Below are 26,463 nucleotides of genomic sequence, written 5' to 3' on the forward strand. Positions count from 1 at the left end.
ACTTACACACACAAAACTGGAAATTATTCTCAACATTTTTCAGAGGGCACAATTAATACTGGTGGGATAGCTGCAGTGCTTACTGCCTTTGTCACCCCGAGTTAAGGGTGGAACTGTGCCAGCCTGGGATGACCAGTGCACAGGCAAGGGCAGTTTGCCACTAGGAAATAACTTATATATTGTTATATACAACAGATATCTGAGGTCCCATAATCCTGACCGTACAGGACTGGACCAAACCCAGCATTTTGCTTAGTCAAAGGGTGCCCTACTCCCTCCTCCTCCCTTTAGTATCTGCCTGTTTTCAAGAAAACTTCAGTATCTGCCTGTTTTCAAGAACTGACCTCACGACCCATGTAAAACTGCATTGCAACATCTTAAAAAACATCTTAAAAGTGGCTGTGGTTAACAACAGTACACTATACAAACAGTGATTTATCAACATTGTATGCTTTATTGAAAGTTGACAAGTGCAACAGTTAAATACATCGACGTGTTACAACTGTAGAGAACATGCACAAAAACATATGCATACTACTATACAGATCATATGCAAAAAATCCATACTGGGAAATCCAATTTTTTTTTCTTTAATTCTTTGCTAGCAGGGCTTGATAATTTTTGGAGTGGTTTTCCCCATCTTGAACCAAACTACAATGAACAATTATTTACTTCAAGATAATCAGCAGCCAGGGAACTTCAGAAGTTACACAAACAGCATTAATTTGCCAAATTCTGAACAGTTGCGTAGGTGCATTCTTATTTATGTAGCATAAAAAAAAAACTTTTCAAACTTCTTCAGATCAGCCAATGAAACAACTAAACTTCAATCTGTACAACCTAAATAGTTACAGTTTTCTATTTTACAAAGTAATTACACTAAATACACAAATGTACAGTAGGCAAATAACCTTCATGGTAATTATCCTATGACCCAACAACTGTATTGTCACCTACCTGTTTTCTATATATAATACAGCTTTATGCACCTGTCCACTGGTTCAGAAAACGGTGCAAATATTTGCACTTAAGGTTTCAGGTGACAATTAAGTGTTAAACACTGAGATTACCTTTCTCCCTCTTCCTCTTAGATCCTATGCACCAGTCCACATTTTGGAACCCCAATGCACTACAGGGGGTTGAGCCATCACTTTTTACTCCAGTCTATTTCTTCACGTTTCCAAGTTTGAAAAGCACTTGTATCAGCTGTCGCACTGGATGAGTGGAAGATTTAAAAACAAACCAAAAAAATTCAGGCATGCAGCTTCGTTTCTCAGCCATTTGCAGAAGCTGCTCGAGTCCCCAGTGTACTTGTGCTAATTCTCTGGAAGTTTATTTTATTCAACCAACCTAAGAACATAGACTCCTTCAAGCCAAAGGGGTAAGGGAGGTAAGAGAGAGACAGATGAGTGTGTAATACAAGGGGAAGAAGCCTCTCCTGATGTGTGCAAGGCATGGAGTCCTCAGTCTGGGTTGCAATGTGCATTGAAACGGATGAAGGGTGGCTGTGGCGGATTCCCGCTAGTCCTCCTCGCTCTGGACAGTCCAGAAGCCAGCAATCATGGTGGCGATGACATCTTGAGCTATGCTGAAGGCCCTGAGCCCTGTGATGCTGGCTGAGCAGGCTGCTGTGCTGTCCCTTGTGACTGGGAAGAGGAAGGCGGAGAACCAGTCTGCAGCTGTGCTTGGAACTGGGCAAGCTGCTCTGGGCTGGCAAGTGTTTTTAGCAGAGTGTTTTCTTGCTCCAGCTGTGAATTCTTCTCTATCAGCTCTTTGATTTGCTCTTTGAGGACCTCCACTTCCTCCCTGACTGCGTACATCAAGTGACTCTTTACCAGATCCTGCAACGCAGAGCAGAGTGGGTGCGTTAGGGGAGCAGCGCTGTCCCGGCCGAGCCCTGCCGGGGCCCGGGCTGTCACCGCCGGCACTCACGTGCGGCCGGGCCTGCACAGCGGCCCCGCCCCCCGCCAGGCCCCGCCCCCGCGCGCGCCGGCTGCAGCCAGTTCTGGGCGCAGGTTGCCGCATTTCCCTCCCTCCCGCCGTCCGCGCGCGGCCGCAGGTGACGTCAGAGCGCGGCGCGGCCAATGGGCGGCCGAGTTATTTATAGCCGGGAGTTAAAGGCTCGGAGTTTGCCTAGCAACAGCCGGAGAGGCTCCCGGGAGAGCGGCTCCAGGCACCGCTCCAGTAACAAAGGGCGGCCGGGCCCCCGGCTCCGCGCCGGGCGGGGGCCGGGGCAGCGGCCGCGGCGGCCCCCGAGGCGAACCCGCCGGCTCCGGGCACCGCAGCGCCCGTTCCGCCCGCGGGGAGAAGGGCGCAGCGGCGGGGATGTCCCGCTGCAGCCCGCGGGGGGAAGCGCTCGCCTGCGCTTGTGGGGGGAGTTAAAAAGACAAAATGAAAAGTACCCCAAAACGCCTTCCTCTCTTTGGGAATGTAAAACCCCCCAAATGCGCTCCGCTTTCTGCCCAGCAGCGCCCCTCCGCCGCCGCATGGAGCCGGGATCGATCGTTTGGGGAGGCAGTAGCCAAGAGCAATGCCGTCATTCCCTCCCCGGCATCAATACACAAACGTACGCATTCCTCCCCGCGGGAAGGCGTTGATCAATTAAAAATAAAAATAAAAAAAAACCTCCCGAAACCGACGCCGTGCCTCCCCTTCCGTCCCGGCTCCGCTACCGAAACGCGTCCCAGCACAGTATCGCCGCTCTATCCCCATATTGTTTACTGCTTCAAGCACGAACGAGGTTTTATGCCTCATCGGTACGTACCATCGCTTGCTCGATTTTGTTGTCGATAGCTACTACGCTTGCACCAGAGGAGCTGCAAGAGAGAAAGAAAGAGAAAAAACATACAACATTAGCGGCGGCTGAATTATTTAAGAGACAAGAGACGCGAGCATTGGTAGCCAGTTGGCTGAGAAAGTCATCCTCACGCTGCCCTGCCGCCGCCGCCTCACCAGGATGCTCTAATGCAGCAAAGCAACCTGTAAAGCCGCGCCGAGCCCCCCCGCCCGCAGCCCCGACCAAATATCCCGACATTTTGCCCCCCAACAGACCATAAAGACGGAGCTCAATCGCAGGCGCCGGGGAGGGCAGTACCTCCGGGGGGAGCGGCGGGCGCCGGTGCCGCCGCTGCGGCTCCCCCGGACAAAGGAGCCAGCCCGGAGCTCACCTGCCCCGCTACCGCCGCGCCGGCAGAGCCGCTCAGACACAACACTTATTTACCTACTGTCGAGCCTCAGGGACGAGGTGTCGGTGCCCAGCAATGACGATAAGAACGAAATCGAGAAGTGTCTTAGTTGATAAACTCCTAGATCCATTGCCACCGGTCTACAACATTGGGCATTCATGCAACCGCGGCCAGAAACGCTCCCCGGGAAAAAAAAATAATTCAGGTCTCGCTCTTCTCGAAGGCGTGTATGCGTGCGGGGCCGCTCCGCCGGGCGAGGCGGGGCCGGGACCCTGCGGGACCCTGCGGGGCTGCGCTCGGCCGGCTCCGAGCGGGGTCAGCGCTCCGTCGCGCAGCACAAAACCCGGGCATCCCGGCCCCCCCCATCATTTATGCGCCAGCGCCGCCTCCCATTGGCTGCGCTGCCCGGGCCCCGCCCCGCTCCGCGCATCTCATTAGCGCGCCCCCCCTCCGCCGCGCGCGGCGCGGGCCCGTGGCGCCCACGCGGAACAGACCCGCACGCGCGGCGCGGGGGAAGGCAGGCTCGGTCCCGCCACCTCCGCGAGCCCCGGCACGCGCGGTGCCGCAGCGCCGCTCGCGCTGCCGGCCCCTGCCCGCAGCGACGGACGGAGATTAAAAATGAAAATAATAATAATAAAAAAAAGAGATAAAAAATAATAATAATAATTAGCGGGCCCGAGGAGCGGCGGGGAAACCCCGCACGGCCCGGCGGGAGCGCGGGACGCGCCGAGGGCCGCCCGTGGCCGCGCCGACACCGCCACCTATCGGCGCGCGGCAGCGGGAAAGTCCCGGAGCCGCCTCCAGGGCTTAGCCAGGGAGCCGCCGTACCTCCGCCTCGGCCCGACATCCGCACATTTCTGCCTCGCAAAGCGGAGCCCCTACCCCGCAGCTCTGCTCGCTTCGCCCATGCCAAGCAGGAAAAGCAGGATACCCACACACGGCAGATAAAACTCTTTTAGACAGCTACGAGACCCCGTTATCCCTTACACACGCCTTACGAGCCCATAAAACCTTTTTTGAAAAAAATATTCAGCCACTGATCATCTACAAAAGCACATACGGCACAAACCTGTGGATTTCTAGCAAGCCGGTTGATATTATTCTGCAGTAACAGGGAAAATGCCTATTCACTTATTTTTAGGTTGCACCATAAGGCACTTAGTCTTAAAAGTTGCAGCACATGCATCAATAATTTAGGATAAGATCCTTCTCCCACTAACTGTGGTGTTTTTCTCAACAAATGTTATGCTCTCATGTGTCATGGAGCACAGCAACTAAACTCAGTGCCTGTCCAAATGATCTTCTCTACCAGTAACAGCCTAGAAAGAGAGCCAAGGCTGTACTAGACCACCATCAAATACTGTCACAAGAAACAGCCAGCCGCTAAAACCACTCTTTTCTAGACCTGCACTTTCAGCATGTGTTACACTACTTAAAGGTGCAAAAAAAAGTCAAAAACCTTTTCCATTCTCTCCAGCAAACTCCTCCAAGAGCTACAAGTCACATACATCACAGGTGCTGTTCCCAGAGAAACAGGAAAGCCAGAAGGCACGGAATAATCATCTTAAAGCTAAATTTAGCATTTGCGTATCTGCATCATCCTTCTTAGTTTATTTATGTTGTCCTAGACTACTATTCTTTCATTCAATAATGCCAGCAGAGTAGTACAAACTAATCCTGTTCACAGGGAGGTCACATTTAAGAATAATAATTCCTCACAGCCACTTTCCTGCTACCATTCATAGAGGGTTCACATCCCACAAAGACACAGCTCTCATCCCACCCTTTGGATACGTGGGGAATTTGCACAGGATAGCAGCTAACAGGCTGGAACTTAAAGGAAGTGTTTTAGAAAAACCCTTCCCTGTACTGACTGGCAAACTCGTGACAGCAAGTAAAGGGAAGCAATGCGTTTGAACACGTGCAGCAGGCTCCAGCTTCCCCCCAGGGACAAGCACCAGGAGCCACCAGGAGCCACGTGCTGCAGGGACACCTTCCGCAGCACTTTCTCTGCAGAGCTTACCCACCACGCACCAGCGATCAAGTGAGCCCTTCCACAGACAGTGCCAGCAGCACAGCATCTCTACTGGAATCTCTATCAGCTCCTGCCCTTGACTTGATCTAAATTCATGTTTTATGACAGGCTGGGCTCAAAATCAGTAATGTCTCAAATGACTCCTCCCCATGGCAGTTACTCAGCACAATTAACAAAATTGCAGTTGGACAAAAGCTCTGGGACTGCTTCTGTGTTCTGTGGTTCTTTATCAGAAAAAGGGCAGAGTAGGTGCAAAACCAGCTAAGTCCTATCACTGCTAATCAGGCTCTCATAGAAGAACTTGAAGATAGCAAACTCACAGGCCTGGACAGACTTATCCTGAAAACTGCTTTGCTGTTGCAGGACAGACAGCAGACAATTGTATTTGGTATCATTCATACATGTAGAAATAAAGTCATGGATTCATTCCAAGATGGTCGTTGGGTCTGCCATAATGACTGATAATTATTAAATGCCATTATTCCGTTTACAACAGAAAAATTATATCATTCTCAAACTAAATTAACACCACTGCCATCTTTAATCTATATTAATCTTCACAAAGTAGAGATAACACATATGATCCTAAATCAAATTCCCACTAAACTCATTAACCATCTTCCATTAAACTTCAGTGGGCTTTTAACAAAATCTGTCATTTATTTTTAGATGCCTACAAGCAGAGTTGTGATTCAACAGAAAGCTGTCAGCTGCGTAAGTAGGACTGCATATTAATATGCATGCTCTGCTTTGCCCACTCTACAAAAAAGCAAACCATAAGTGTCCCTTTATGGCTGAGAAAGTGGATCATCTAGGAAATTAAAAAAAAAAAACAAAACCAACACGATATAAATTACTTTAATCTCCAAAACTGGGTGAAATTTTTTGGGAGGAGGGGACAGCACCACTATCTCTGATGTTCTCAGTTCAATACCCCATCCTCTGCCTGACAAGGACAGACACTGAACTCTAAGGACTGGGTTTTTGCTGTTGTTTTTTAACAAATGTCTCATGATCATGAAAGTACATCCCAGAAGATTTAAGGAAGATAGTTCTCCAAACTCAGTTTTCCTCTAGAAGGACGATCAAGATTACTACTGTGTTACTCAAAACATTATAACCACCTCTTTTAAGACCTCATTAACAGATAATACATGATATTAGAACCCTGGAAAAGCCTTAATTCCTGGGAGTAGAGGTGAAAAAGGCTGCAGAATTCCTCGGTCTGGTTAAGGCACTCTAGGCCTGCACTGGGTTGGACAAATTCATGTTTTTAGCACATGCTTTGAAAGCCTGTGTATCTACTGAGCACTCCAGGTGTTCACAAACTGCATAAAGTAACAAAAAAAGACTCGAGATGGGCTCCTGAGAAATCAGCAGGGTAGAGAACAATACAGCAAAGGAGTAGCTCACCAGCATCTTTGATCCTCAAGTAAACTGACTTCTTAAATTGAACATACTAACAGTAGTCAAAGACTATTTGCACGTGTCACCTTTTGTAATATTTCAGCTCTTAAACACTGTTCCTCCCACTAAATAATTTCCTCTTGTCTCAATTTATTCATGCTAAGCACTTCAAGAAAGTGCTTTTCATATCAAGCACATAATGAGGTAAACTACAGCACAGAATCATTTTGTCTCTATGCAAGTCGGGTTTGTCATTTTTCTCCATGCGTGTTAAAAAGTTCTTTAAGTTAAAACATTTATCTTTTAAGTACCTTGTCAGTGCATGATCCCTTCAGATGACAACATTAATAGCCCTCGATAAGCATCTTCTGAACATAAAATAAATCTCATCGTTTGATGATGTTACAAAGATGCCACACCAGAAACCATATTAGAAAAACAGCAATTGCTGTCACAGCACACTTTCATCTTATGCTCAGACAGGCTCAGATCTTGTGAACTTCAACTACAGCTTTCAGCTGCAGAGTGCAAGTACTGAAGAGGTTAAAAATAAAATCTGCTATTTATTCAAAAAAGGCTACAGTAATTAGATTCTACCTGACATCTGACTGTGCATTCCACTTGGCATCTAAAAATGGAGAATAAATGGCAGAGTACTATTCTGCCTTAAAATTCATAGATTCAAAATTCTTTGTGTACTGACAGCAACCCTCCCAGCATCCAACTTATGCAAAATTGTGCCAAGCTAATAACTGAGAGAGCTCTGGCTTGACATCAAGGACTAAAGGTTTATTTCAAGAGACCATGATTTTCTTTTTCTTCATCTCACTAAAGGTACATAACTGGAGAAGCTGTCCAACGAACTTTCTTTCCCACAGTAAATCAAATATTTTTAACAGACTAAGGACCAAAAAAACCCAACCAAACAAACAAAATTACCCCACCCACACAAGCCCCATCTTCAGATAGCCTAAATAAAGATCACAAAATCTCAGCCAACTTCCTTCTTCAGCTCGAAACCTTTAGTTAAGATCTTGATTTAAAGAAACCAAGCCACTAAGAACTTACTGCTCAGCTCCAAAAGACTTGTATTTTATTTCTAGATTGAATTCCACTATTTCAATTTACATACTTCTGCTAAATTGAAAAAGCTCTTTCTACAAGACAGTACTCTCTCAGTTTTCCTAAACGTGAGCTTTTCGTCCCCCATAGTAGTCTTATTTGCATCTATAATTTAGTTTTGTTTGCTAGAAATTGGGGTTTAGTTCCAGGAAAAACAGATAAAAGTGAAAGCTATGCAATATGCCAGTGAAATGAAGTGCTGTATTTGTAAATCCTTTCTCATTTTTTTTTTCTTTTTTCCAGATGTGCAAGCATAACTAAATAAATATTTAGTGGAAAGAATACACACACCCTACTGGGGCTCTGGAAATAACCTGACAGTATCTCTGATCATAGTGCATACACAGAAGTATCATGCTGTGAGCTCTGCACAAGAGAGAGAAGGCTGCATTTAAAGCAAGAAGATAACCATGTAGGATCAAAAGAAAAACAAGGAGAGGTTCTCACTGGTTCCTCTGAGGATATCCTCTTTCTCTTTGACAGGCAACTAATTACCAAGTCAATCCTAGTTATTTTTAATGAGAATTATAATGATTCTACCAATTTTAATGCTGACAAAACAAAACATTCTGTCTATAATCAAGTATCTGGATAGCCAAACAAAGAGATGACCCACTTGTTACCCATTAGAGAGAGCTCTGCAGGGAAATATGAGCCATCTTAAAGCAATTTTGATGCTTGGAGAGGGATGTAGGGCATCCCCTTTCCCGAGATCATCCACAGATAACCATCTAGCAATGCAGTTGAGATGAAGGTCTGTGCTCTGTACATATCCAATGAGTTTTAAAGTCCCCTCACAGAGCCAGCTGAGGTCTATCATAACTCAAAACCTGAAATTACATCCAGATGCTACTCCACTTTAAATTTAAAGAAGTTATGCATTTGCAGTAACATGCAGCTTGGGAATCACAGGCTTTCCTGTTTTCAGAAACCCTTAAATAAGTAGGTGTGAAATATTTGACTTTACTACAGGTGAAAGCCCTCCTCCTCAGCATCCCATAAAGTGCCCTTGACCAAGGACTGCAAAGGAAAGAATCCACCAACATGTTAGCATCCTGAAAGTTTTAAGTGAGACATCTGAGCCAGGAATATGTTCTTTCCTCCAGAAAGCTCCACACAATGTCACACTGCATGCTGACATTGTCCCCAGGATGGATGTGGGTAAGAAGTTTAGTGTCATAACGCAGCATATATAGAAGAGTGATAAAATGTTACAACCTCTAAGTTTCACAACCCAAATTTATTTTTCCTTTATATGAAATTGGCTTCAATAATTTAAGACTTAATGCATAGAAAGTCTTCAATTCCCTAGTCTTCTGTGTACTTTTCATGTGTAAATGCTTTTCTCAAAGGCAAGAACACCTCTAAGTAAAAACCACTTACACAAATATTTAATCTCACTTATTCTAACTGTACAACAGATTTTTCAACCACATACTCTAAAATTAAATGAAGAGAGAAGAGTCACTGGAGCATTTTAAGTTACACTTAACATAACAGACATGGCAAGCATAGGGAGTGTTTTGGCACACTGACATGACAAGCATTTGGAAAGATGAAATTCTCTGTATTAAAAAGCATCTCTGATCCAGGGGACAAACAGCCCAGGAAGGACTAAAAGAAAATGGCTGACACCCACCCACCCACCCACCCCAGGTTACCTTCAATAGTACACAGTGGGTTTAGTAATCAAATTAAAAACCAGCCAAATTAAACTGTAACTAAGAAGGGTAATCTTCTATTATTTTTGAACTTGTATTATTTTCTGTTTCCTTAAGGCTGCAGGAAAACCATACCAGGTCTCATGAAATGGGAAAACTGTGTCTTACTGAGTACTGCTAATTGTGGAAGGGGGAGATATAGGACCTTGAGGCTCTTCGTTTCCCCTGTTCCCAGCCCCTTGTAAAATTTACACCCATTATGCCTTTTTTTTTTTTTACTCCTTAATTAATTCCTTCCTCTTTTCCCACCTCCTCCCCTGTTTCTAATTCTTACCCTTGAAGCTATATTGAAAATCTTGGATCAGCTAATAATTTAGTCATGCTTATTAAAAAAGTATTTATACAGCATTAACAGCTGGTCTACATTCCCACTGAATATCATCTGCCCTTTGATGGCCATTTTTTGGTATGACACTTGAAATTAAGCCTGTGTTCCCTACAGAAGCCTATCACACTAGAAGCCAACTCAGGGTTGCTAGGGATAAACCAAAACCTCTGCAATTAACTAGAGTTGTCCAATGGTCTTCAGGAAGCTGGGAATGAAGTTCCCTACCCCAGCTTTTACAGAAATTATTAAGAACAGCTGATGAAAAGTACAGAAACAAAATGTAAGTCCTTAGTGTGGGAAAGGAGCACCCGGATGCGGAATCCGATCTGCCGTGAACGAGGATGAAAATCGGCCACTTCTCAGCTTTTGTGGTGGCTCATCCCTCGTTACCACCCTGCCGTGCAGAACCATTTTTAGGTCATTCTGTTAAATAATAATAAACTCCCAACACTGCAACTTGTTTACATGTATAGAAAAATAAAGACAATAAGCTCAGAGTTCAGTGCCACTTTTCTTCCTCAGCAAGTATTTTGAGACAATAGACCTCTATCCAGTTGCCCATTTCCACTCCCACAGTTTCAGTCTCTGCAATCACCAGCAAATGGCTTCACATTTATCAGCAGTATCAATGTACAAGTAGGTAAATTACTTTAAGATTAACTCCTCGGGTACCAATGCATGCATATTACACAAATTTGAAACGTTGTCTTTCTTAATCTATAAGCACTCAAAATGCTCTGCTCTAGTAATGCCACAACCCACAGTTTATCATAATTTGGTGACTTCCTAAGAAAATATAGGAAAAATTCAAGACATTCTGTATCATTCAAGAAGAACTGTACTTTATCAGGCTGAATTTACTATAGCCAATTTAAAGGTATTTTTCTACCTGAATGGAAATTTTAATTTCTAGAAATCAAACCCCAGGTATCTCCATTACCATTCAGGAACCATGGGGAGAATTTCCACAAACAAATAAGAATATGACCTGATTTACTGCACAGTGTGTATACCCCAAAATCTTAATTTCCTTTAACAGCCAATGAGTTGAGCACTGTGGGATAATTTCCTGCCTAACCTGTACCTTCCCCCTGTGACCTTCCCCCCCATCTGTGAAAACAAGCATATGAGAGGAATTTGATGAATGCCCATGCTTCAAGCTCAGTACAGCATTGAGAAACAGGTTCAGCTCAACTTTGCAGTGGGAAAGCACTCCCAGGCTTCTTAATCCAGCTACAGCTTCAGTGATTTAAGAGACACAAATCCTGCTGACTCACAGTCACAGAAATCCCAGCAGAGTATCTCCATTTACACTCTCCTTGCTGAAGGAATAAAATGTAAAGTGATACTGATTTGAAATAGAATATAAGATACCTGGGAAAGTAGGTAAGACTATGAAATTAGGTGTGCTTCAAAACTTAAAAATTACTTAAAAGAACAGATTGATCAAAATTATAGTTTGACCTGACTGCCTTGTGGCTTTAGGGGTGTATTACCTACTTTAGCACAACACTTTGTTCTTGAAACCCTGCCACACTGCAAACCAGAGAGAAGAGAACACAGGTGTGCTGGCTCAGCATATTTTGAACATGTCCCTGGAGCACCTTCTAGGCCAGAGACTGCAAACAGCTGGCATGGGTCCAGGTCCTCTCCAAAAGGCTGTATATCCTGAAGCCCTGGTTCTCCTTTAAATGGGAGCCAGCCTTCCTCAGTACCCTACTGATCCTGTAAAGGAACTTCAGGCAGTAAGAAGCTCTAATTTTCCACAGGACAGCATCTTCTAGCTTAATTGCAGCAAGCACCTCGAGACAGCAGGATCCATGGTGGCCATGGGTACACACCACTGACATCTGGCTGCCCTTGAGCCAGGCATTCTGCAAACAGCAGAAGACATTATCTTTTAATACACAACTTGCAAAGGAAAGATTGCAGCCCATCATTTCATCCCTAATCAGTATCTGGGTAATCGTCTTTACACAGTGACGGCTGCATTTACGAGTGGCCCTGTTTATGAAGCATTCCTGTCCTCTCCCTAAAACTGCTGATGCATGTTTTTTGGTGGATAGACACCTAAACCATTTAATTAGATGTCCAAGGGTCTTTTGTATATATAAGGTCCAAGGCTCATGTATATACTATGTCAGGCCCCTAACACTTCTGAAAAACAATTAATTCATCCTCCAGAAACCACTATCATTATAGTAACACCCTGAACCTCTGTGGCTTAAAACAATTCAAAACAAAACCCAATCCCCACAAAAACAAAACCAAAGTAACTGTAGTATCAGAAGTCTGAGTAATGCAATTAGAAATGCATGGAGTCCAAAACAGCTCCCAGGAATTGTTTCCTATTCTTACACAGGGTTAGCCCAGTAGCCACTCTTCTACAGCAACAACACAATGAGCTGCCACACTATTCTCAATATATGGGAAGGAGAGAAAAATCCCTACTGCAACACAGAATTTAAATTCCCTCTTCCAGCTCCACTTCCCTCTTCCAAGGAACCACTGCTGTTCACCAAGCCCAGAGGACAGAAGGATCTTTTCTAAAACCCACACTAGGCAACCTCCCATCCAGGAAGGCATGCCTCCTCCCACACAAGGTACAGAACAGGGGAATTCCTCTCTGACTGTTCCCAGCTACTGCTAATTGATAGAGGCCCTCACCAGGTGGACAGTAACATCAATCAGCAGCTCAGGTACAAGCAATCATGACAACTACAAACAAAAATATTTGTAAGTGAAGGTTTGAGTCACAGGATAGCATTGCTGCCACTCAGATAGGCTCCTGACTTGCCCAAACCTGTTTTTCAGCCCTATTTCTGAAGAACTCTGCATTTTAAAACAAGCTGTCAATAAACTGTTGCAGGTAGAACAGAAACATTAAACTGATTCCGAGGCTGGGGGAATTTACTTCTACTGATAGACTGAAAGATGTCAAGGTACTTGAAAGGATTCTTTAAATCTTTGGGAGGACTGAGATAAGACTTGAGTGAAAAAATACCTTCAAATAGAGAAAACTAGTTTTAAGGGGCTATTAGACTTTTGTTTTACTTTTTCATATTAGAGTACAACTACCTAATATTTACCTAATGATGAATTAAAGCCTCTGTTTTTAAAAGAGTAAGAACATTAGCTCATAAATACAGTGAGTTTTTTATCCCTTGATATCACAGTACCGTAGGATCATTTAGGTTGGAAAAGACCTTTAAGATCATTGAGTCCAACTGTAAAACCTAACACTGCCAAGTCCACCTGTCAGAGACTAGACGCCCATCACTCAGGTATGCTTTTAATAAATTTAAATTATTGATGGGCCAATAGGGATGACCTAAATATAACAGCAAGACAGATGTTTTCATGCCTGCCTTCACTATTCATGTATTTTAACCAACTACAGCCCACTTTACCCATGCTAAGAGTTAGCAGATGTACCCAATGCTCTCTCCTTCCAGTTTATGCCATAACCAAAGGCTGAAATATCTTCTGACCTGTGTTCATCTCCCCCTACCCTCCCATCTTCTGCACTTCCAACCAAGTTTCAAAAAGAAACATGGAGGATGCCACACCACTATTCCTTCTGTATGAATATGGAAAGGTGGTGGTGTACATCCAAACTGGACACAGTCACCTGTCTGCAGTCTGCACTTCACAAGAGGCAGCTCCTGCACACCCATACAATCACCATTTCCAGCTGTCTAGTGCTAGACAGCTCCCCAGCAGCACACAGACATTAGGGATTGCTTTGCCAAAACAACTTGGTGGAGCTCCAGAGCATAAACTCTCTATCTTGGACCTTCAATCTGGCAGCCAAACTTAAAATGCAAAATATGCATAAAGTATTTAATTTTATTAAGAGTACAAGTCCTTCTCAGTATGCTGCAAACTGCCCTTGACCAAGGACTGCAAGAAGGAAAAGATTCACCAACTATATTCATAATCTCTTAAGATTTCAATGAGATCCCTGACCCCAGAATATCTTCTCTTTCCTCCAGAAAGCCACACATAACTGCACCCACTCTCAAATTCTGCATCTACACCAGAAAAACCTAAATGCTTCTTTGTATTTGACCCATGCATCCAGCAGGGTCAGTTTTGAGAAAAAACATATAGTCCCATACAATATTAGCCAAGATTGCCATTTGCAATTGCCATTTAGCATTTGCTATTTATGGTGACAGGACAACCAGCCAACTTGAATTCACTGAACAACAACCAGGAGAAAACTGGCATCTCTGCAAGAGAAACTAGAGGAAATAAAGGCAAATGAAAACTAGATAGAAAGTAGCTTGCAGAGTAAGACTACAGGAGAAACTGTCCACATTTTCTGTATAATGCTAGCAGATGCAGACTTTGGCTTATGACTAGAGGTGCTACATCATGTTCCTGTGTGTATCAGTAAAAGTCAGTCACAACAAAACTTTTTAATATTGCAAAAAGGTTAAAGAAAATTACATGTTTACTTCACCAGACCTTTTTCATTACACATTCTGTGGAATAGCTTGGTTGATGGTAGGAAACAACCTCCTCAATACTACTTCCCTTGTTCAGTAAGACATGATACCAATCACTGCTGTATACATGTGCTACTCACACATAACATGTTATGTGTGAGCAGCACATGTATACAGCTAACATGATATGTTCCCATTACATATCAATTGCAGTGATAGAATATTATACTTATCCTTAGCATTCAGATTAATTTACTACAATTTTACTGTTCATTTGAAAGTCCAACATATTTTCATAAACTATCAATTACTGAAAAAAAATTAAAATTGGGCTTTTAAAAAAAGTCTTCCAATGTACAATTTTATATCCTTTAAAGCAACACCATTCACAGAGGAAAGCTGCTCTCCACAGGCAATACCACAAACATAATGTGACAAAAATATGAAGTTGAACGTATTAGCTGATATATGCAAACATTTATATAAGATGAAGGGGTTTAGATTTTAAGGGTGTGGCATAACAAAAGCACCAGTTCAGAGATCAGAAGTTAGGAACAAATTCCATGCTCCCTCCCACAGATGGGTATTTTCCTTCTCCACAGAGAAAAACAACTCTGCAACATGAAGAGTCAGGGCATTTTTTCCCTTCACTGTCATGAATTTTTAACTCAGTAAAATAATTTTTCCTATTCACCAAGTTACTTGGTGTTTATTTTAAACACAAGAAAGAACTACATAAAAAACATGCAGTTCATATTTCACTGTAAATACAGAAAAGGAGGTTGCAGAAGACTAAGCTGTATTTCAGTTCTCTCCAAACATTTAACAAGACTGATTAACTAAACTTTCCTTTCATCACATGACAGTACAGAAGATAGTGCATATTATGTATGAAAAGTATTTAAAAGTATTTGAATGAATGCAAACTTACTTTATAAAGAGTTTCAAATCCTGTTTTTTTAAATTCCCTTTTTTTTGGTTTAATATTTCATTACTTAAGATTTGAAATAAGTGGAATAATATTTTTTGAAAAAAGAAATAAAAGCACTGTAAGAGTAAATGTTTTATAATATGGATTATTTTAAATACTGCAGTAAATATATTTCAAGGCATGTAGATTTCCACTGAATAAGGAATCAACTCTGCATGACGGTATTCTCAACCAGTATGATGTTCCTAGCCTGAAACAGTTTTAACAAGTGCCAAGCACTTTGATTTACAGGTATTAAATACTTGCACAAACAAAATAAAGGAACCTCCCCCAAAAATTAAAACAAATAAATCAAGCATCTACATATTAAAAATATTTACAAATACCTCTTCAGATGCTGTTCCAGTTCCAAGAATAACACTTTCATGATTATTTGGTCAGGCACTTGTTTCTGGAAAAGTCCCACTTTCATTGATGTGTCTTTTTAGTACCTGCTGATTAGTTTCCCCCAAATGGAGGGTCGGAAGAAATACCTCTCAGTCCTTGGTGGCTGTAAGATTAGCATTAGCATTCCACTATTAACTACAGGTCCTGAATTCTGCAGCACTTTAAGAATCGCAAAGCCTTGCCCGTTAAAGATTATCCACTTGATTCAATTCAAAGTTTGCTGAGTTTAATACTGGTTGGTCATGATCAAGGAAAACAAGAAGGGCAAACAGTGACACCACAGATCCTGAGGTCACATGCTCTTCTGTTACATAAAGCATCAAAAGAGATTAAAATCTTCATGATTACGTTTTCAAATCTCAAACAAATGCATCTTCTCTCAGCAGTGCCAAATTCGTCAACTCTGAAGCTGATTCAACTTGCTCCCACTTTTTGTGAAGCATGTATTAATCACTACAGGTAGCTAATTCTGCTTAGAAAAAGGCAGCACAAGTTGTACTGTTTATCAAATCAAAGTTCTAAGGCTTAATGGCAATTCTAATTAGACACAAAAGTGACAGTAGCCTGTTTGCCAGAAAATATTTTACACAGACAAATCCTGTCTGTCATTGCTACTTTAAAAAGAACAAGTGATGAGAGTTGGAGACATGTATCTAGTTAGTGAGATAAAGATAGCAACTCATCATGTATCAAGCCAAACCACAATCAAATACTGCATATTCTTCCTCACAGATTGCCACGAGGAGGTTTTGGTGCATTGTAGTAACTCTCTGCCATGTAACTATGAGCCTATATGCACAGTTATCATTATACAACATTGCTTCAACCGTAAACGTTTTCCTTTCTTGACCCTGTTGAATGCTTTTCAGTGGAGAAAGAAGAACCCACAGTACACTGCAGAGAAGGAAAGAAGATTAATTTCCTTACTCCACAGGCAAGCTGCAGCGTGAAAGAGAAAACAGCCAGGAAACAGCCAGGCACTTGCAGTATGTGTGCAGGAGCTCCCACCACACCAGAGAGCATGGGCATTGATTGCAATGGTTACACCCTTCCATCAGACCAAGACCACACAAATGCAGAGACAAAACCAGAAACCCAACCTAGCAAATGTTACTTGGGCTTACTGCTGACTGCTAAAGTGATGTCAGGTGTGTCTCCTCAAGTAGATTTGCCTTGCAAGAATATATTGGAAAGAAACCAAATGGAAGTTCTTAGAATCATAGAATGATTTGGGTTGGAAGGGGTCTTAAAGACCATCTAGTTCCAACCCCCTTGCCATGGGCAGGGACACCTTCCACTGGACCAGGTTGCTCAAAACCCCATCCAGCCTGACCTTCAACACTGCCAGGGATGGGGCATGCACAGCTTCTCTAGGCCTCCTGTGCCAGTGTCTCACCATTCTCACAGTAAAGAATTGCTTCCTGTTATCTGATCTAAACCTGCCCTCTGTCAGCTGGCTCAGAGCATGGCCATGTATTAATCACCTGCTCTTCTGTTGTACCTTGCCAAGGCAGTGAAGAGGTGATCGATGGGAAGAGAAGTAGGTATTATACAATAAAACAGAAAGGGGTCTGGCTTGGATGAGGAAGGGAGAGTTAAAATCAATTCTACTTAGAACCAAGAAGTCTACCATCACACACAAGGAATATTTTCTTTAGGAGGTAGTGGGGAAGCAAAGAAAAGAAAAAATTAAAATTGTTGGAAATGAGGGGTGCAGTGGGGTTAGTTTCCCATTCCCGAAGCCTGGAGGGAATTCAGCTAATTTAAATGGAGCTTCAGATGTACTAACTGTGAAGGAGGGCAGAATATTTCTAAACAGCCTTCCCAGATCCTTGTAAGCCTGTCTTACAAGGACAGAGTATAATGTTCCTTTTAAGGCACACCAAGGAGTTCAAGCTGACAAAAGTTACACTTTACAATAAAAGTTTCTCTTATTATATCAAGTCCACCTCTCTCAGCACAGCATGGGAATGGGTAACAGTCAAGGCTGATTTTAACATTTTCCTCTCACTCCCACTGAAAAGGCACAGAGGTGGGACCACTCAGATGGTGGAGCAGTTGTATTCCTGGATCCTGGTCCTTGAAGAAGAGGCAGACCGATACAAAAGCCCTAGGAGAGGGATGTTTACTCTGAAAGCGGAGCTACTCTTGAAAGCTTCAAGTGGATGCAACCACATCTAAGAGGGAGGTGAATTGAAGTCAACAGGCTTCAATGGAGAATAAACAAGGAACAAAGGAAACACCAATACACAATTACTGAGAAAGTCTGACTCAGTATTATGGAGTAACCTCAGTATTTAAAATGAAATATTACTAATAGCATGGAATCTTGTTTATTTGAAAGAGCTGAAGCATCAAGCTGACTAGAAGAATGCTCAAAACCAATTCCAAAAAGCTGAACCAAAACAGAAATTTTACTTTGAGTGGCATCCTTACATATCCTTCCAGAGCTGGAGACTTGGTACAGCAATAACTCCTAATGAATCCTGCTGGTTACACAATCCCATATATCAGATGTGCTACAACCTCTGTCAGACATTCTACACAGCTGAGCTGAGGCAGTCAGGCTCAGCTAAGTCTGTGTCCCACAGAGCTGCACCAAGAGAGCTGATAGATTTTAAGATGCCATTCTCCTAACACTGTTTAACATCCTTCTTGCCACCTCTGTTGCATGTAAAGCTGCACAATTGACATCAGGTAGGAGAACCACCTTTCTCCACACCTACTGTGCATACAGCACATGCACTGGTCACAGGTGTTTTCCAGGATGCCTGAAACTATGAATACACACTGACATATGCTGGAGTGGGAAAGGGATGAAAGCAGTGACATGAACCTTTCCAGTCTTTACTTTCTCCTTTCTTATTCTGAGATGCCCTCTGAACAGGAGCTCCATCACGCTAGCAGCTGTGCCATGAGAGTTAAAAACAGGATCCAGTAAGTTGTGCACGTCTGAATAACACACCACTCAGCTCCAAAGCTGTTCTGACTGAAATCTGGGTTTCCCATATAGTCAGAAAGATCACTAAATGTTAGATTATATGGGAGGGAAGGGAATTTTTTAAGAGACACAAGTTTAAGCACTGAATAAAATTTATGAAAGATTAATAACTCTACTATCAACTCACATTCAAACACAAATAAAAAGATACTACTGCAAATATTATTTTTGCAGCATCCTTCTCATGAATTTCGGCTAAAATTCTTGTAATTTGCTCTAATTGTTAGAAGAAGCCACATCAGAGTCAGACTGAAAGTGAAAAACAAATATATATACAGCTGAGCATGTATGATGTGGGACTGCAGCATATATGCAGCTGCTTCATTCTGCAAAGCAGCAAGTTCCCTGCTGCACTCACAAAGAAAAGCCACAGCTAGCTCCATCTCTGGTAACACCAATCACCTTTTCTCATGCTTCAGCCCCAGGTCTGGTGATGACTTTACAGTAAGGCAACACTCACAGACTTCATTTGATGATACTTCTTTAGCTATGTCAAGGAAAAATATTTCTATACCACTGATCTAGAAGCACCTGATTCAAATTAATCAACTTTTTATTTGGGGGATGGTTGTGTGCCAGAGGAATCTATATCAATTCCATTTCTCACCTTCACAAAAGGCAGCAAAGGATATGTTCTGTCAGTTCCCAGACTGAAAACAAATTAAAGTGAAAACACAACTGCTTCAGAGGCAGGTATTCTGATAAGTACATAATTTTTTTTTAAGCATTTCCCATAAATTTGACAAGTTGGTTCCAGTGCATTCAAGTAATTAAAAGCATTACTCAGTTACGTGTAAGTCAACAACTTACAGATAATAGAAATCACAAAGAAATTGTAAAACAACTGGATTATCTAAGAGATCGAATATTTTTATTGCTTCAAAAAATAGCCTCTAGCTGCAAGTAAAAAATGCCTGAAGCTCAAGGATCTTCGTTTTTCTCCTGTCACATTCAAGAATTCAGCATCAAGCTATGCTTTCCTTCCTTTGTCCTGAACTATCCTGGCTCTTATGTAAAGTGACAGATTGCACACAGATGAATTATCACTCTGGGTACATGAGAATGTCAGATACAGGCAAATTTTAACATTTAATGAAACAAAAAACAAGATTTCATGCATGAGAGCATCAGGGTACCTAGGTTCTCCCCCATCCATAGCTCTTACGTCCAAAGGGGAAGAGGGAGCCTATTTTAAGATTCTTGGTTTGTGGTACTCCTTGACAGTTTTGCTTTAAAAAAAATTAAATTAAAAAATGCATCAGCCCAAGTTTAAATCCAATCTGTAAGTGAATGAATCTGGCATTCATCCAGCAGAATTTACTTTTAATGTCAGTCTGAATCAAGTGTAGCACTTCAGCCCACATTCCTCAGCATGTTACACATCACTGATTGAGCTGCCATACCTTCACGGGGTAAACATTTAGTAGGTTCACTTTCCACGTTCTATAGAGGACTTCAGACACTGTTTGAATAATGCAGACTTCATCATATGACAAAGCAGAAAATAAAGCCAACCTTTAGACTACAGACATAAAGTGCCCTACGGTAACAAGCATCAATTTTGACATGATGCAAAAAACAAAGAATAAATTTAAAATTCGGATGTGCCTATTAGTGCTTGATAAAGCATAAAATATACCAGACATTCAAGCTCTTTAAAGTTACAAACATGCAATCCTTAAGATATTTAGAGGTTAAAAAAAGGCTTCACAAATACAGCAATGAAACCTTTATATGAAGTTACAGTGCTTACTGTTACAGGAGATATCCCATACATTAATTGCATCCTAACCTACAGGATTTTTAATGCTCTGTTACCGAGTACCTTCCTATTTTAAATCAATCTTCATGGAGTGCTTTGGCACAGGGTTTTGCAAGGCTGCTAGTCAGCAACAGCAGCACACTAAAACTAAAACTGACTTCAGAAAATATTAGAACTCAGGAGTAAAGCAATGCATGCCAGATTATCAAAGGAAATAGTTTTGATGACAAGAAAAGGTAAAAAGCACAAAAAAAAAAAAACCTGTAAAAAGACATCTGCACTGTAGTGAAAACCAAAGCACTTAAGTGAAAGGCAAGAACATGGACAACAAACTGGGAAGTATCTCATTCCCAAATGCTAGCAGCAAAAATCACTGCTGTATTTTTGCTGTCTTCATATTTTGAATGACTATAATGAAGTGCAGTTAGAGAAGATTGCTTAAGGATGGACAGAAAGCTATTTCAAAAAAGTCTTTAACTATTAAGATCCTAATTGAACATCTGAGTAATTTTCTTATACATCCTTCACAGTCATCACCAAGTGATACCAAAGGTATGGCTTTCAGTTACACAGAAATAAGCACTACAATTGCACATGTTTAGCTTGTTAGTTTACACTTGATTTTTATTTTCATCTTGGTACCCCTACATATACTGCTGAAAAGCAAATCCTCCCTGTGTGAAAGAGCAAGAAACACATATGGGGAAGATCTCACTGGACTGAAATATCCATTTTGCCTGGAAGCCACTTCTAGGCATGGCCAGAGGCAGATATTTAGGTGAGAACCCCAAAAGGCAAGCAGATAAATGCAACTTTCCTACTGAATCCTCCAACCTGCCAGCAACCAGCAGCTTGAGGAGTTCCTGCACAAGAAGAAATAACTTAGTGTTTAATGATGCAAGAGAACCTTTTTCCAAGAACTGGTCCATTTATTTTCCTTTCAAGACATCACTTCTATCACATAGTTCTGAAGTTTTCATAAAATTCTGGCTGGTTAATTTGGAGTTAATTACCCAGGGAAGACACTTTTTTTTTTTTTTTTAAATTATCAAATATGAAGCATCAATCATCCTGGATTTCAAAGAGAGATGATTTTGAATCTCAAGAGCAGTCCTGATTTAAGAATACACATTAGAAACACCTGGAAGCCAGCACAAGCATGAAGGAGCAGCTGCAGGAGTCAGTCTTCTCCTCCAAGAACTACAGTGAGCCATCTGCAAGTGAGGGCTTTACATTCCACTAACTGAAAGTCACTGAACTTCTGTCATTTAATCATCCAGAAGAGCAAATGTCATCAAAGCATATTCAAACTGTGCAACTTTGTTAGCATTGATACTGAACAAACACTGCCAATTAGAATAGTTACTGGTTACTGCTTTTTGTACTGTGGAGATGAATAAAATCAGATTAAGCCTACAGGGGACAAGCCCAGTATCTCTTCCACTTCTACAGGTAAGGCATGTCTCTAACCTGGCTATGCTTTGTTAGCCTAGTCTAAAGTGAGTGCTCCCTTCCTTTGCTGTAGTACCTGTGAAACACAAACCAGCAGTCTCTGATTAACAAGAAGCCTAATGAACATGAACTGGCACAGCACCTAACAACAGCTCAGCATTTTTTGCTGCAAGGGATTGACAGTTTATTCTGCATGTTACATTAGCTGAATACAGAGTTAAAAATGAAGGATTTGCAGAAATTCAGCCAGACTGGAGGGGAAGGAACCCTGCCCCCCAAAACATGTCAGGATTTAACATAAGCATTCAAAAGAGAACTTAAGAATACTATGAAGTTATAGTTGCCAGTCATACAATCAATGAAATGGAGCCTCACAGTTTCGACAGACAAATGCTCCATGAAGAAAGACTCAGAGCTTTCTATTGAAAAGGTCCATCCAAAACCTCCACAGGAAAATTGCAGACTAAATCTCTGCCCTGCCTAAACCTCCAAACTGAGACTCATTACTAGGTGTGAGCTAAAAGGAACCAGTTAAAGCTATGCTTATGATATTCTTCCTCAGTAATACTGTAGCTTTATGAAACTAAATTACAGAAGACAATCCTTGAGCATTTGGTGACATCCATATTAAAGGAGTAAATCAAATATTTAGAATAATGTAGTTCTAACCATTATCAAGATAGGAAAATCTGGGAGAAGACAGCTGTAGAGTTAAAAATTCTTTCTTTATTTCAGGTTTCAGAGAGCAGCTTGCACTCAAGCAGCAGTTCAGGCCCAGTAAGTTTTGGGAGCCATAAGGCTACTGTCTTATTTTTAACAAGTCAGCCTGATTACAAAAGGAGGCAAGCAGAACGTCACCTCTGAGACACTACAAAAGCACCAATTCATACAGGAGTAACCAAGCCCTTTTGGTATCGTGGGCACAGCAGTTTTAACATGACCCTCACTGTTTTAAGCAAGCTGCAGAGACCAGATGGACTGGGGTTCTCTCTGCCATGCCAAGTACTTTCCCATGGAAGGAAAAACACTTTGTTATCCTCCCTCTCTTCCTTCAATTAGGCCAGAAATTCTGCAAGGCAAGATCTAGGTAAAAAGTGATTCTCTGATGTTTAAACCAGAATAAAACCCTCCATTAACACATCAGTTCCCAAGGTGACTCCACCAGGCCCAAGCATTTGGCTCCTGGACCACCCCAGGACCTCTCATGAGCAGCACAAGGCAAGTGCTGTGCATGCAGAAGAAAGAAAGGTGTAGCTTGCTGCTGAAACTGAAACAGTCTGACAAGTGCTCTGTGTGTTACCTGTTCTTGTACAAATTACTTCCATCATGCTGTGAAACCTACTGAAATGCTTAAAAGAGATTTGACAGGAAAACAGCATCAATGAAGTAACACCAAAGGTGGCAAACTAAATACCTTGCCACTTTGAGACACTGATACCACACAGGTCTTTTTCTGTCATGAATCCCATCAGTGGCCCACCAGGAATGATTAAGCTACATTAGTTCAAGTGTCAACAACACCCTAACATTAAGCAATAGCTCCTTTAGCAAGCATTGGAAGACAGCACTAGTCCAATACTTCATTATTTTTATTACGAACAATTTACTTTTATGCTGTGTCTATTTTGTACACTTCTAAACCGACTGCCTTTGCCAATGTTTATTTCAGAAAAGACTGAAAGTCATCACCTTCAATTTTCTTATCTGGCTATGTAACAACAGCCAGCAATTCTGAAATTAGCTGCTTCTGACAACGCATTTTCTTCAGAGACCTTCTAACAATATTCTCACTTCTCCCCTTATCAGTCAGAAGCACAGCATGCGACAACATTTCAGATGCGCTGAAATGCCCCTCAAGCCAGAAAGTGGGATGTCAGTTCCATAGCCGGTAATTATCAGTGGTTTTCTTGAACTGAATTGCTGTAATCAGGTGAGCAAAAAGCTGTGAAGGATATTTGGGAGACCAAAATAAGCACTTGGAAGAGTATCACCGCATCTCAGAGGAAGAAAGATTATTTTTATATACACTACAATTAAGACTAAAAAATGTATTTATAATGGAATTAAATATTAAATAACAGAACCACAGGAAAACCATTAAACTACAGATTTGGAAACTAGAGAAACATGTCAGTAACGTAAAGAGAGCTGTAACAATAAGAAGCAAAGATTCAAAATAAAAAGGCAAGTGGAAGCAGGGAAGAAAGAGGGGGAAAAAAGTAATCAGGGCAAGCAAAACAGTTGGGAGAGCAAAGCATTAAAGAGAAAAGGGTCAGGAACTACATGAGGGAGTGAAGAGGACAAAGAAATTATTGGCTAAAAATACCCAAAAGAAAGGTAACAGCAGATGGGGTTTTTTTTTTTTTTTTGGTACATTTAATGTAACATCTGAAAAACAGAAAGAGCATTTCTGGAAACACCATACTTTTCAAGGGAAAAAAAAAATCTAGGAGGGGAAGAATTTTGAAATTAAATCAACAGCAAGCAGCTACCACAGCCCTGCAGTTTCTCTTTGCAGAACAGCACTTCCACTGATAAACCAGTGACACAGGATCACTGTCTTATGATGACAACTTTTAGAAAAGAGGAAGAAAAAGAGAAAAAAAATTTAACAGTTTCAGACTCTCAAGCTCCCTTTTCCACATACATGAGCAAAACCATCCAGCCTGTGACAACTCTCTCTTTAGTTCACGCTCCAAATACAGTGTAGTAGAGAAATGCTTTAACCTAAAGTACCAGAAGTAAAGCAGTTATATTAGCCAAGACCCCTACATGGCTCATCTTCCCTCTCTGGAAAGGGCTAAGGTGACAATGCTAGGGTAGCTCCTTCCAAAATGACACATCCAGCCCTGAACTGTGCTGTCCTGCCTTTTGGAGCCACCAAAGCACCTCCAGCATGTAGGATGTCCTGCCAGGGGCACTGCAGCTCAGCCATGCACCAGCAGCTGCCCTTCAGTGCAGGTTGGTTAAGCACTATCCAAAGCAAAAACCCAGCCTACATCCATCTTTCCACAATCACAACTGATTCAGTCATTTCACGTGTGAGGATTTTTAGGAGAGCAGCATTCCCGTGTGAGCTCTGAACAATATGCTGCTGTTTTCACTCCTCTTCAGAGCACAGCCATTTTGAGTGGGCAGGACAGATGGATGGATGCAATGCCAGTTTATTGACCTATGTGCATTTCAGTTGTAGTTAATAATGGCTAATACTTCATATTGTTCACTGAAAAATGCACCAGAAGTGGCAAGGACGATGGGTTCTAAATGTATTCCAAAAACTCTCTGTACTTCTGGCTTCTGAATATCAATTTATCAAGTTAAAAGAATGAGGAGTTTTGTTTCCAAGGCAGTTGGGGGGAGGGAAAAAAAACCCAAACCAAAGTTTATTACTTTCCCCTTTGGTGAACAGTTCAACATCCCATTAAATCTTTGCAGTGATCCTTATCAGTACATACATACTGAGCTAAGTCCAAAGATGTAAGTAAACCTGCTCAGCATTCAAGGCTACAGGCCTTCCATTGATAAAGGCTCAACTTTACGTGTTTTAATAAAAGGCACGAATGCAGCTAACAAGACAAGTTGAATAACATTCCTTTACTCTCACTCCATTACACATATTCCACTATTGTATTTCACAATGGACTCCAACTAACTGCCATGAAAGGTTCGCCTACTTCATCCTGCCCACATGTTTTTGCCTCCTCCTTTTCATTGGATCTGAAGGAAAACCAAAAATTGCCACCTGCTACTCCATGTGAACAATATAAAAAATGAAGGCAGAAATGAGTGATTGGCAGAGTGGGAAGAGTGAGACTGTATAAACATTTCTCTTTCTAGGCTGCTTTCCCCTCCTTACACAGACACCAACTCCATTACGAGCATAAGGTCTCCCAGGAAACACCAGGCAGGATATAGTACCACCAGAAAGCAAATACGAAATTTTGTCATTTTCTATCTGGATATCTATTTTACTGTTGTTAAAAGTGAGGGAGGAATAAGGAAGACCAGATAAGGAAAGAAATATTCCGGGCTAATTATCTTTTCTAAAGATGCACATCATGGCAGTAGCATTACCCTTTCCCAGTCTACAGCAGTGTGGCATATCTGATTCAAGATTCATTGCACACTGCTAAGCAAAAGGCATACTCAGTAAATACAGATACAAACAGACTGGTATTTACCTGTGTCAGAAGTTTATCAGAACAATTGAAGAACCACATTCCAATGAAGATAAGCAGGCAGGCAGAAATGACAGCAGAAAAAAGAAAAAAAAACCTCAGTTATAATCAAAGTTATCATATTAAGAGACACACAGTAGCAAGTACAATTAACATTAAACCTGTTATTTCAGGGTCACTCAAGAAGTGACTGAATCACTTGTGCCTAGGAAGAGAGAAGTATTGACACAGATACAACATTATCCAATTATTTTATTCAAAAGTATTATTAGAGTCATTTTCATGTGTAACTGTGTGGACCATTCAAAGGCACCCTGCAAGGTAAGTGCACAGTTAAAAAAAGGTCTGCTCGCAAACTTAGAAGAAGTAATTCACATATTGGATATCAAGTGGTGTTTCTAAAGCCCACTTTAGCACAGAGAAGGTTAGGTGTCTAGAGG

General features: G+C 41.8%; 1 protein-coding gene across 5 annotated transcripts in view; it reads right to left on the bottom strand.

Annotated features, from left to right (window-relative positions):
• Positions 1-431: 431 nt before the first annotated feature.
• TSC22D1 (TSC22 domain family member 1) overlaps positions 432-26,463 on the bottom strand; it is a 90,232-nt gene continuing 64,200 nt past the window's right edge. For 2 of the 5 annotated variants that reach the window (XM_036390769.1, XM_036390761.2), the window contains 2 exons: positions 2,765-2,816; positions 432-1,841 (listed from right to left, as the gene is read on the bottom strand). In XM_036390769.1, the coding sequence (XP_036246662.1) occupies positions 1,584-1,841; positions 2,765-2,816 (310 nt within the window). In that variant the 3' untranslated portion in view covers positions 432-1,583. Of the gene's footprint in view, positions 1,842-2,764; positions 2,817-3,220; positions 3,527-26,026; positions 26,050-26,463 lie in introns of those variants that run through there. The other 3 variants (XM_036390791.2, XM_036390779.2, XM_036390784.2) reach the window with 3 other exon arrangements.

The sequence above is a fragment of the Molothrus ater genome, chromosome 2 (assembly GCF_012460135.2).
Source record: "Molothrus ater isolate BHLD 08-10-18 breed brown headed cowbird chromosome 2, BPBGC_Mater_1.1, whole genome shotgun sequence".
Taxonomy (NCBI): Eukaryota; Metazoa; Chordata; class Aves; order Passeriformes; family Icteridae; genus Molothrus; species Molothrus ater.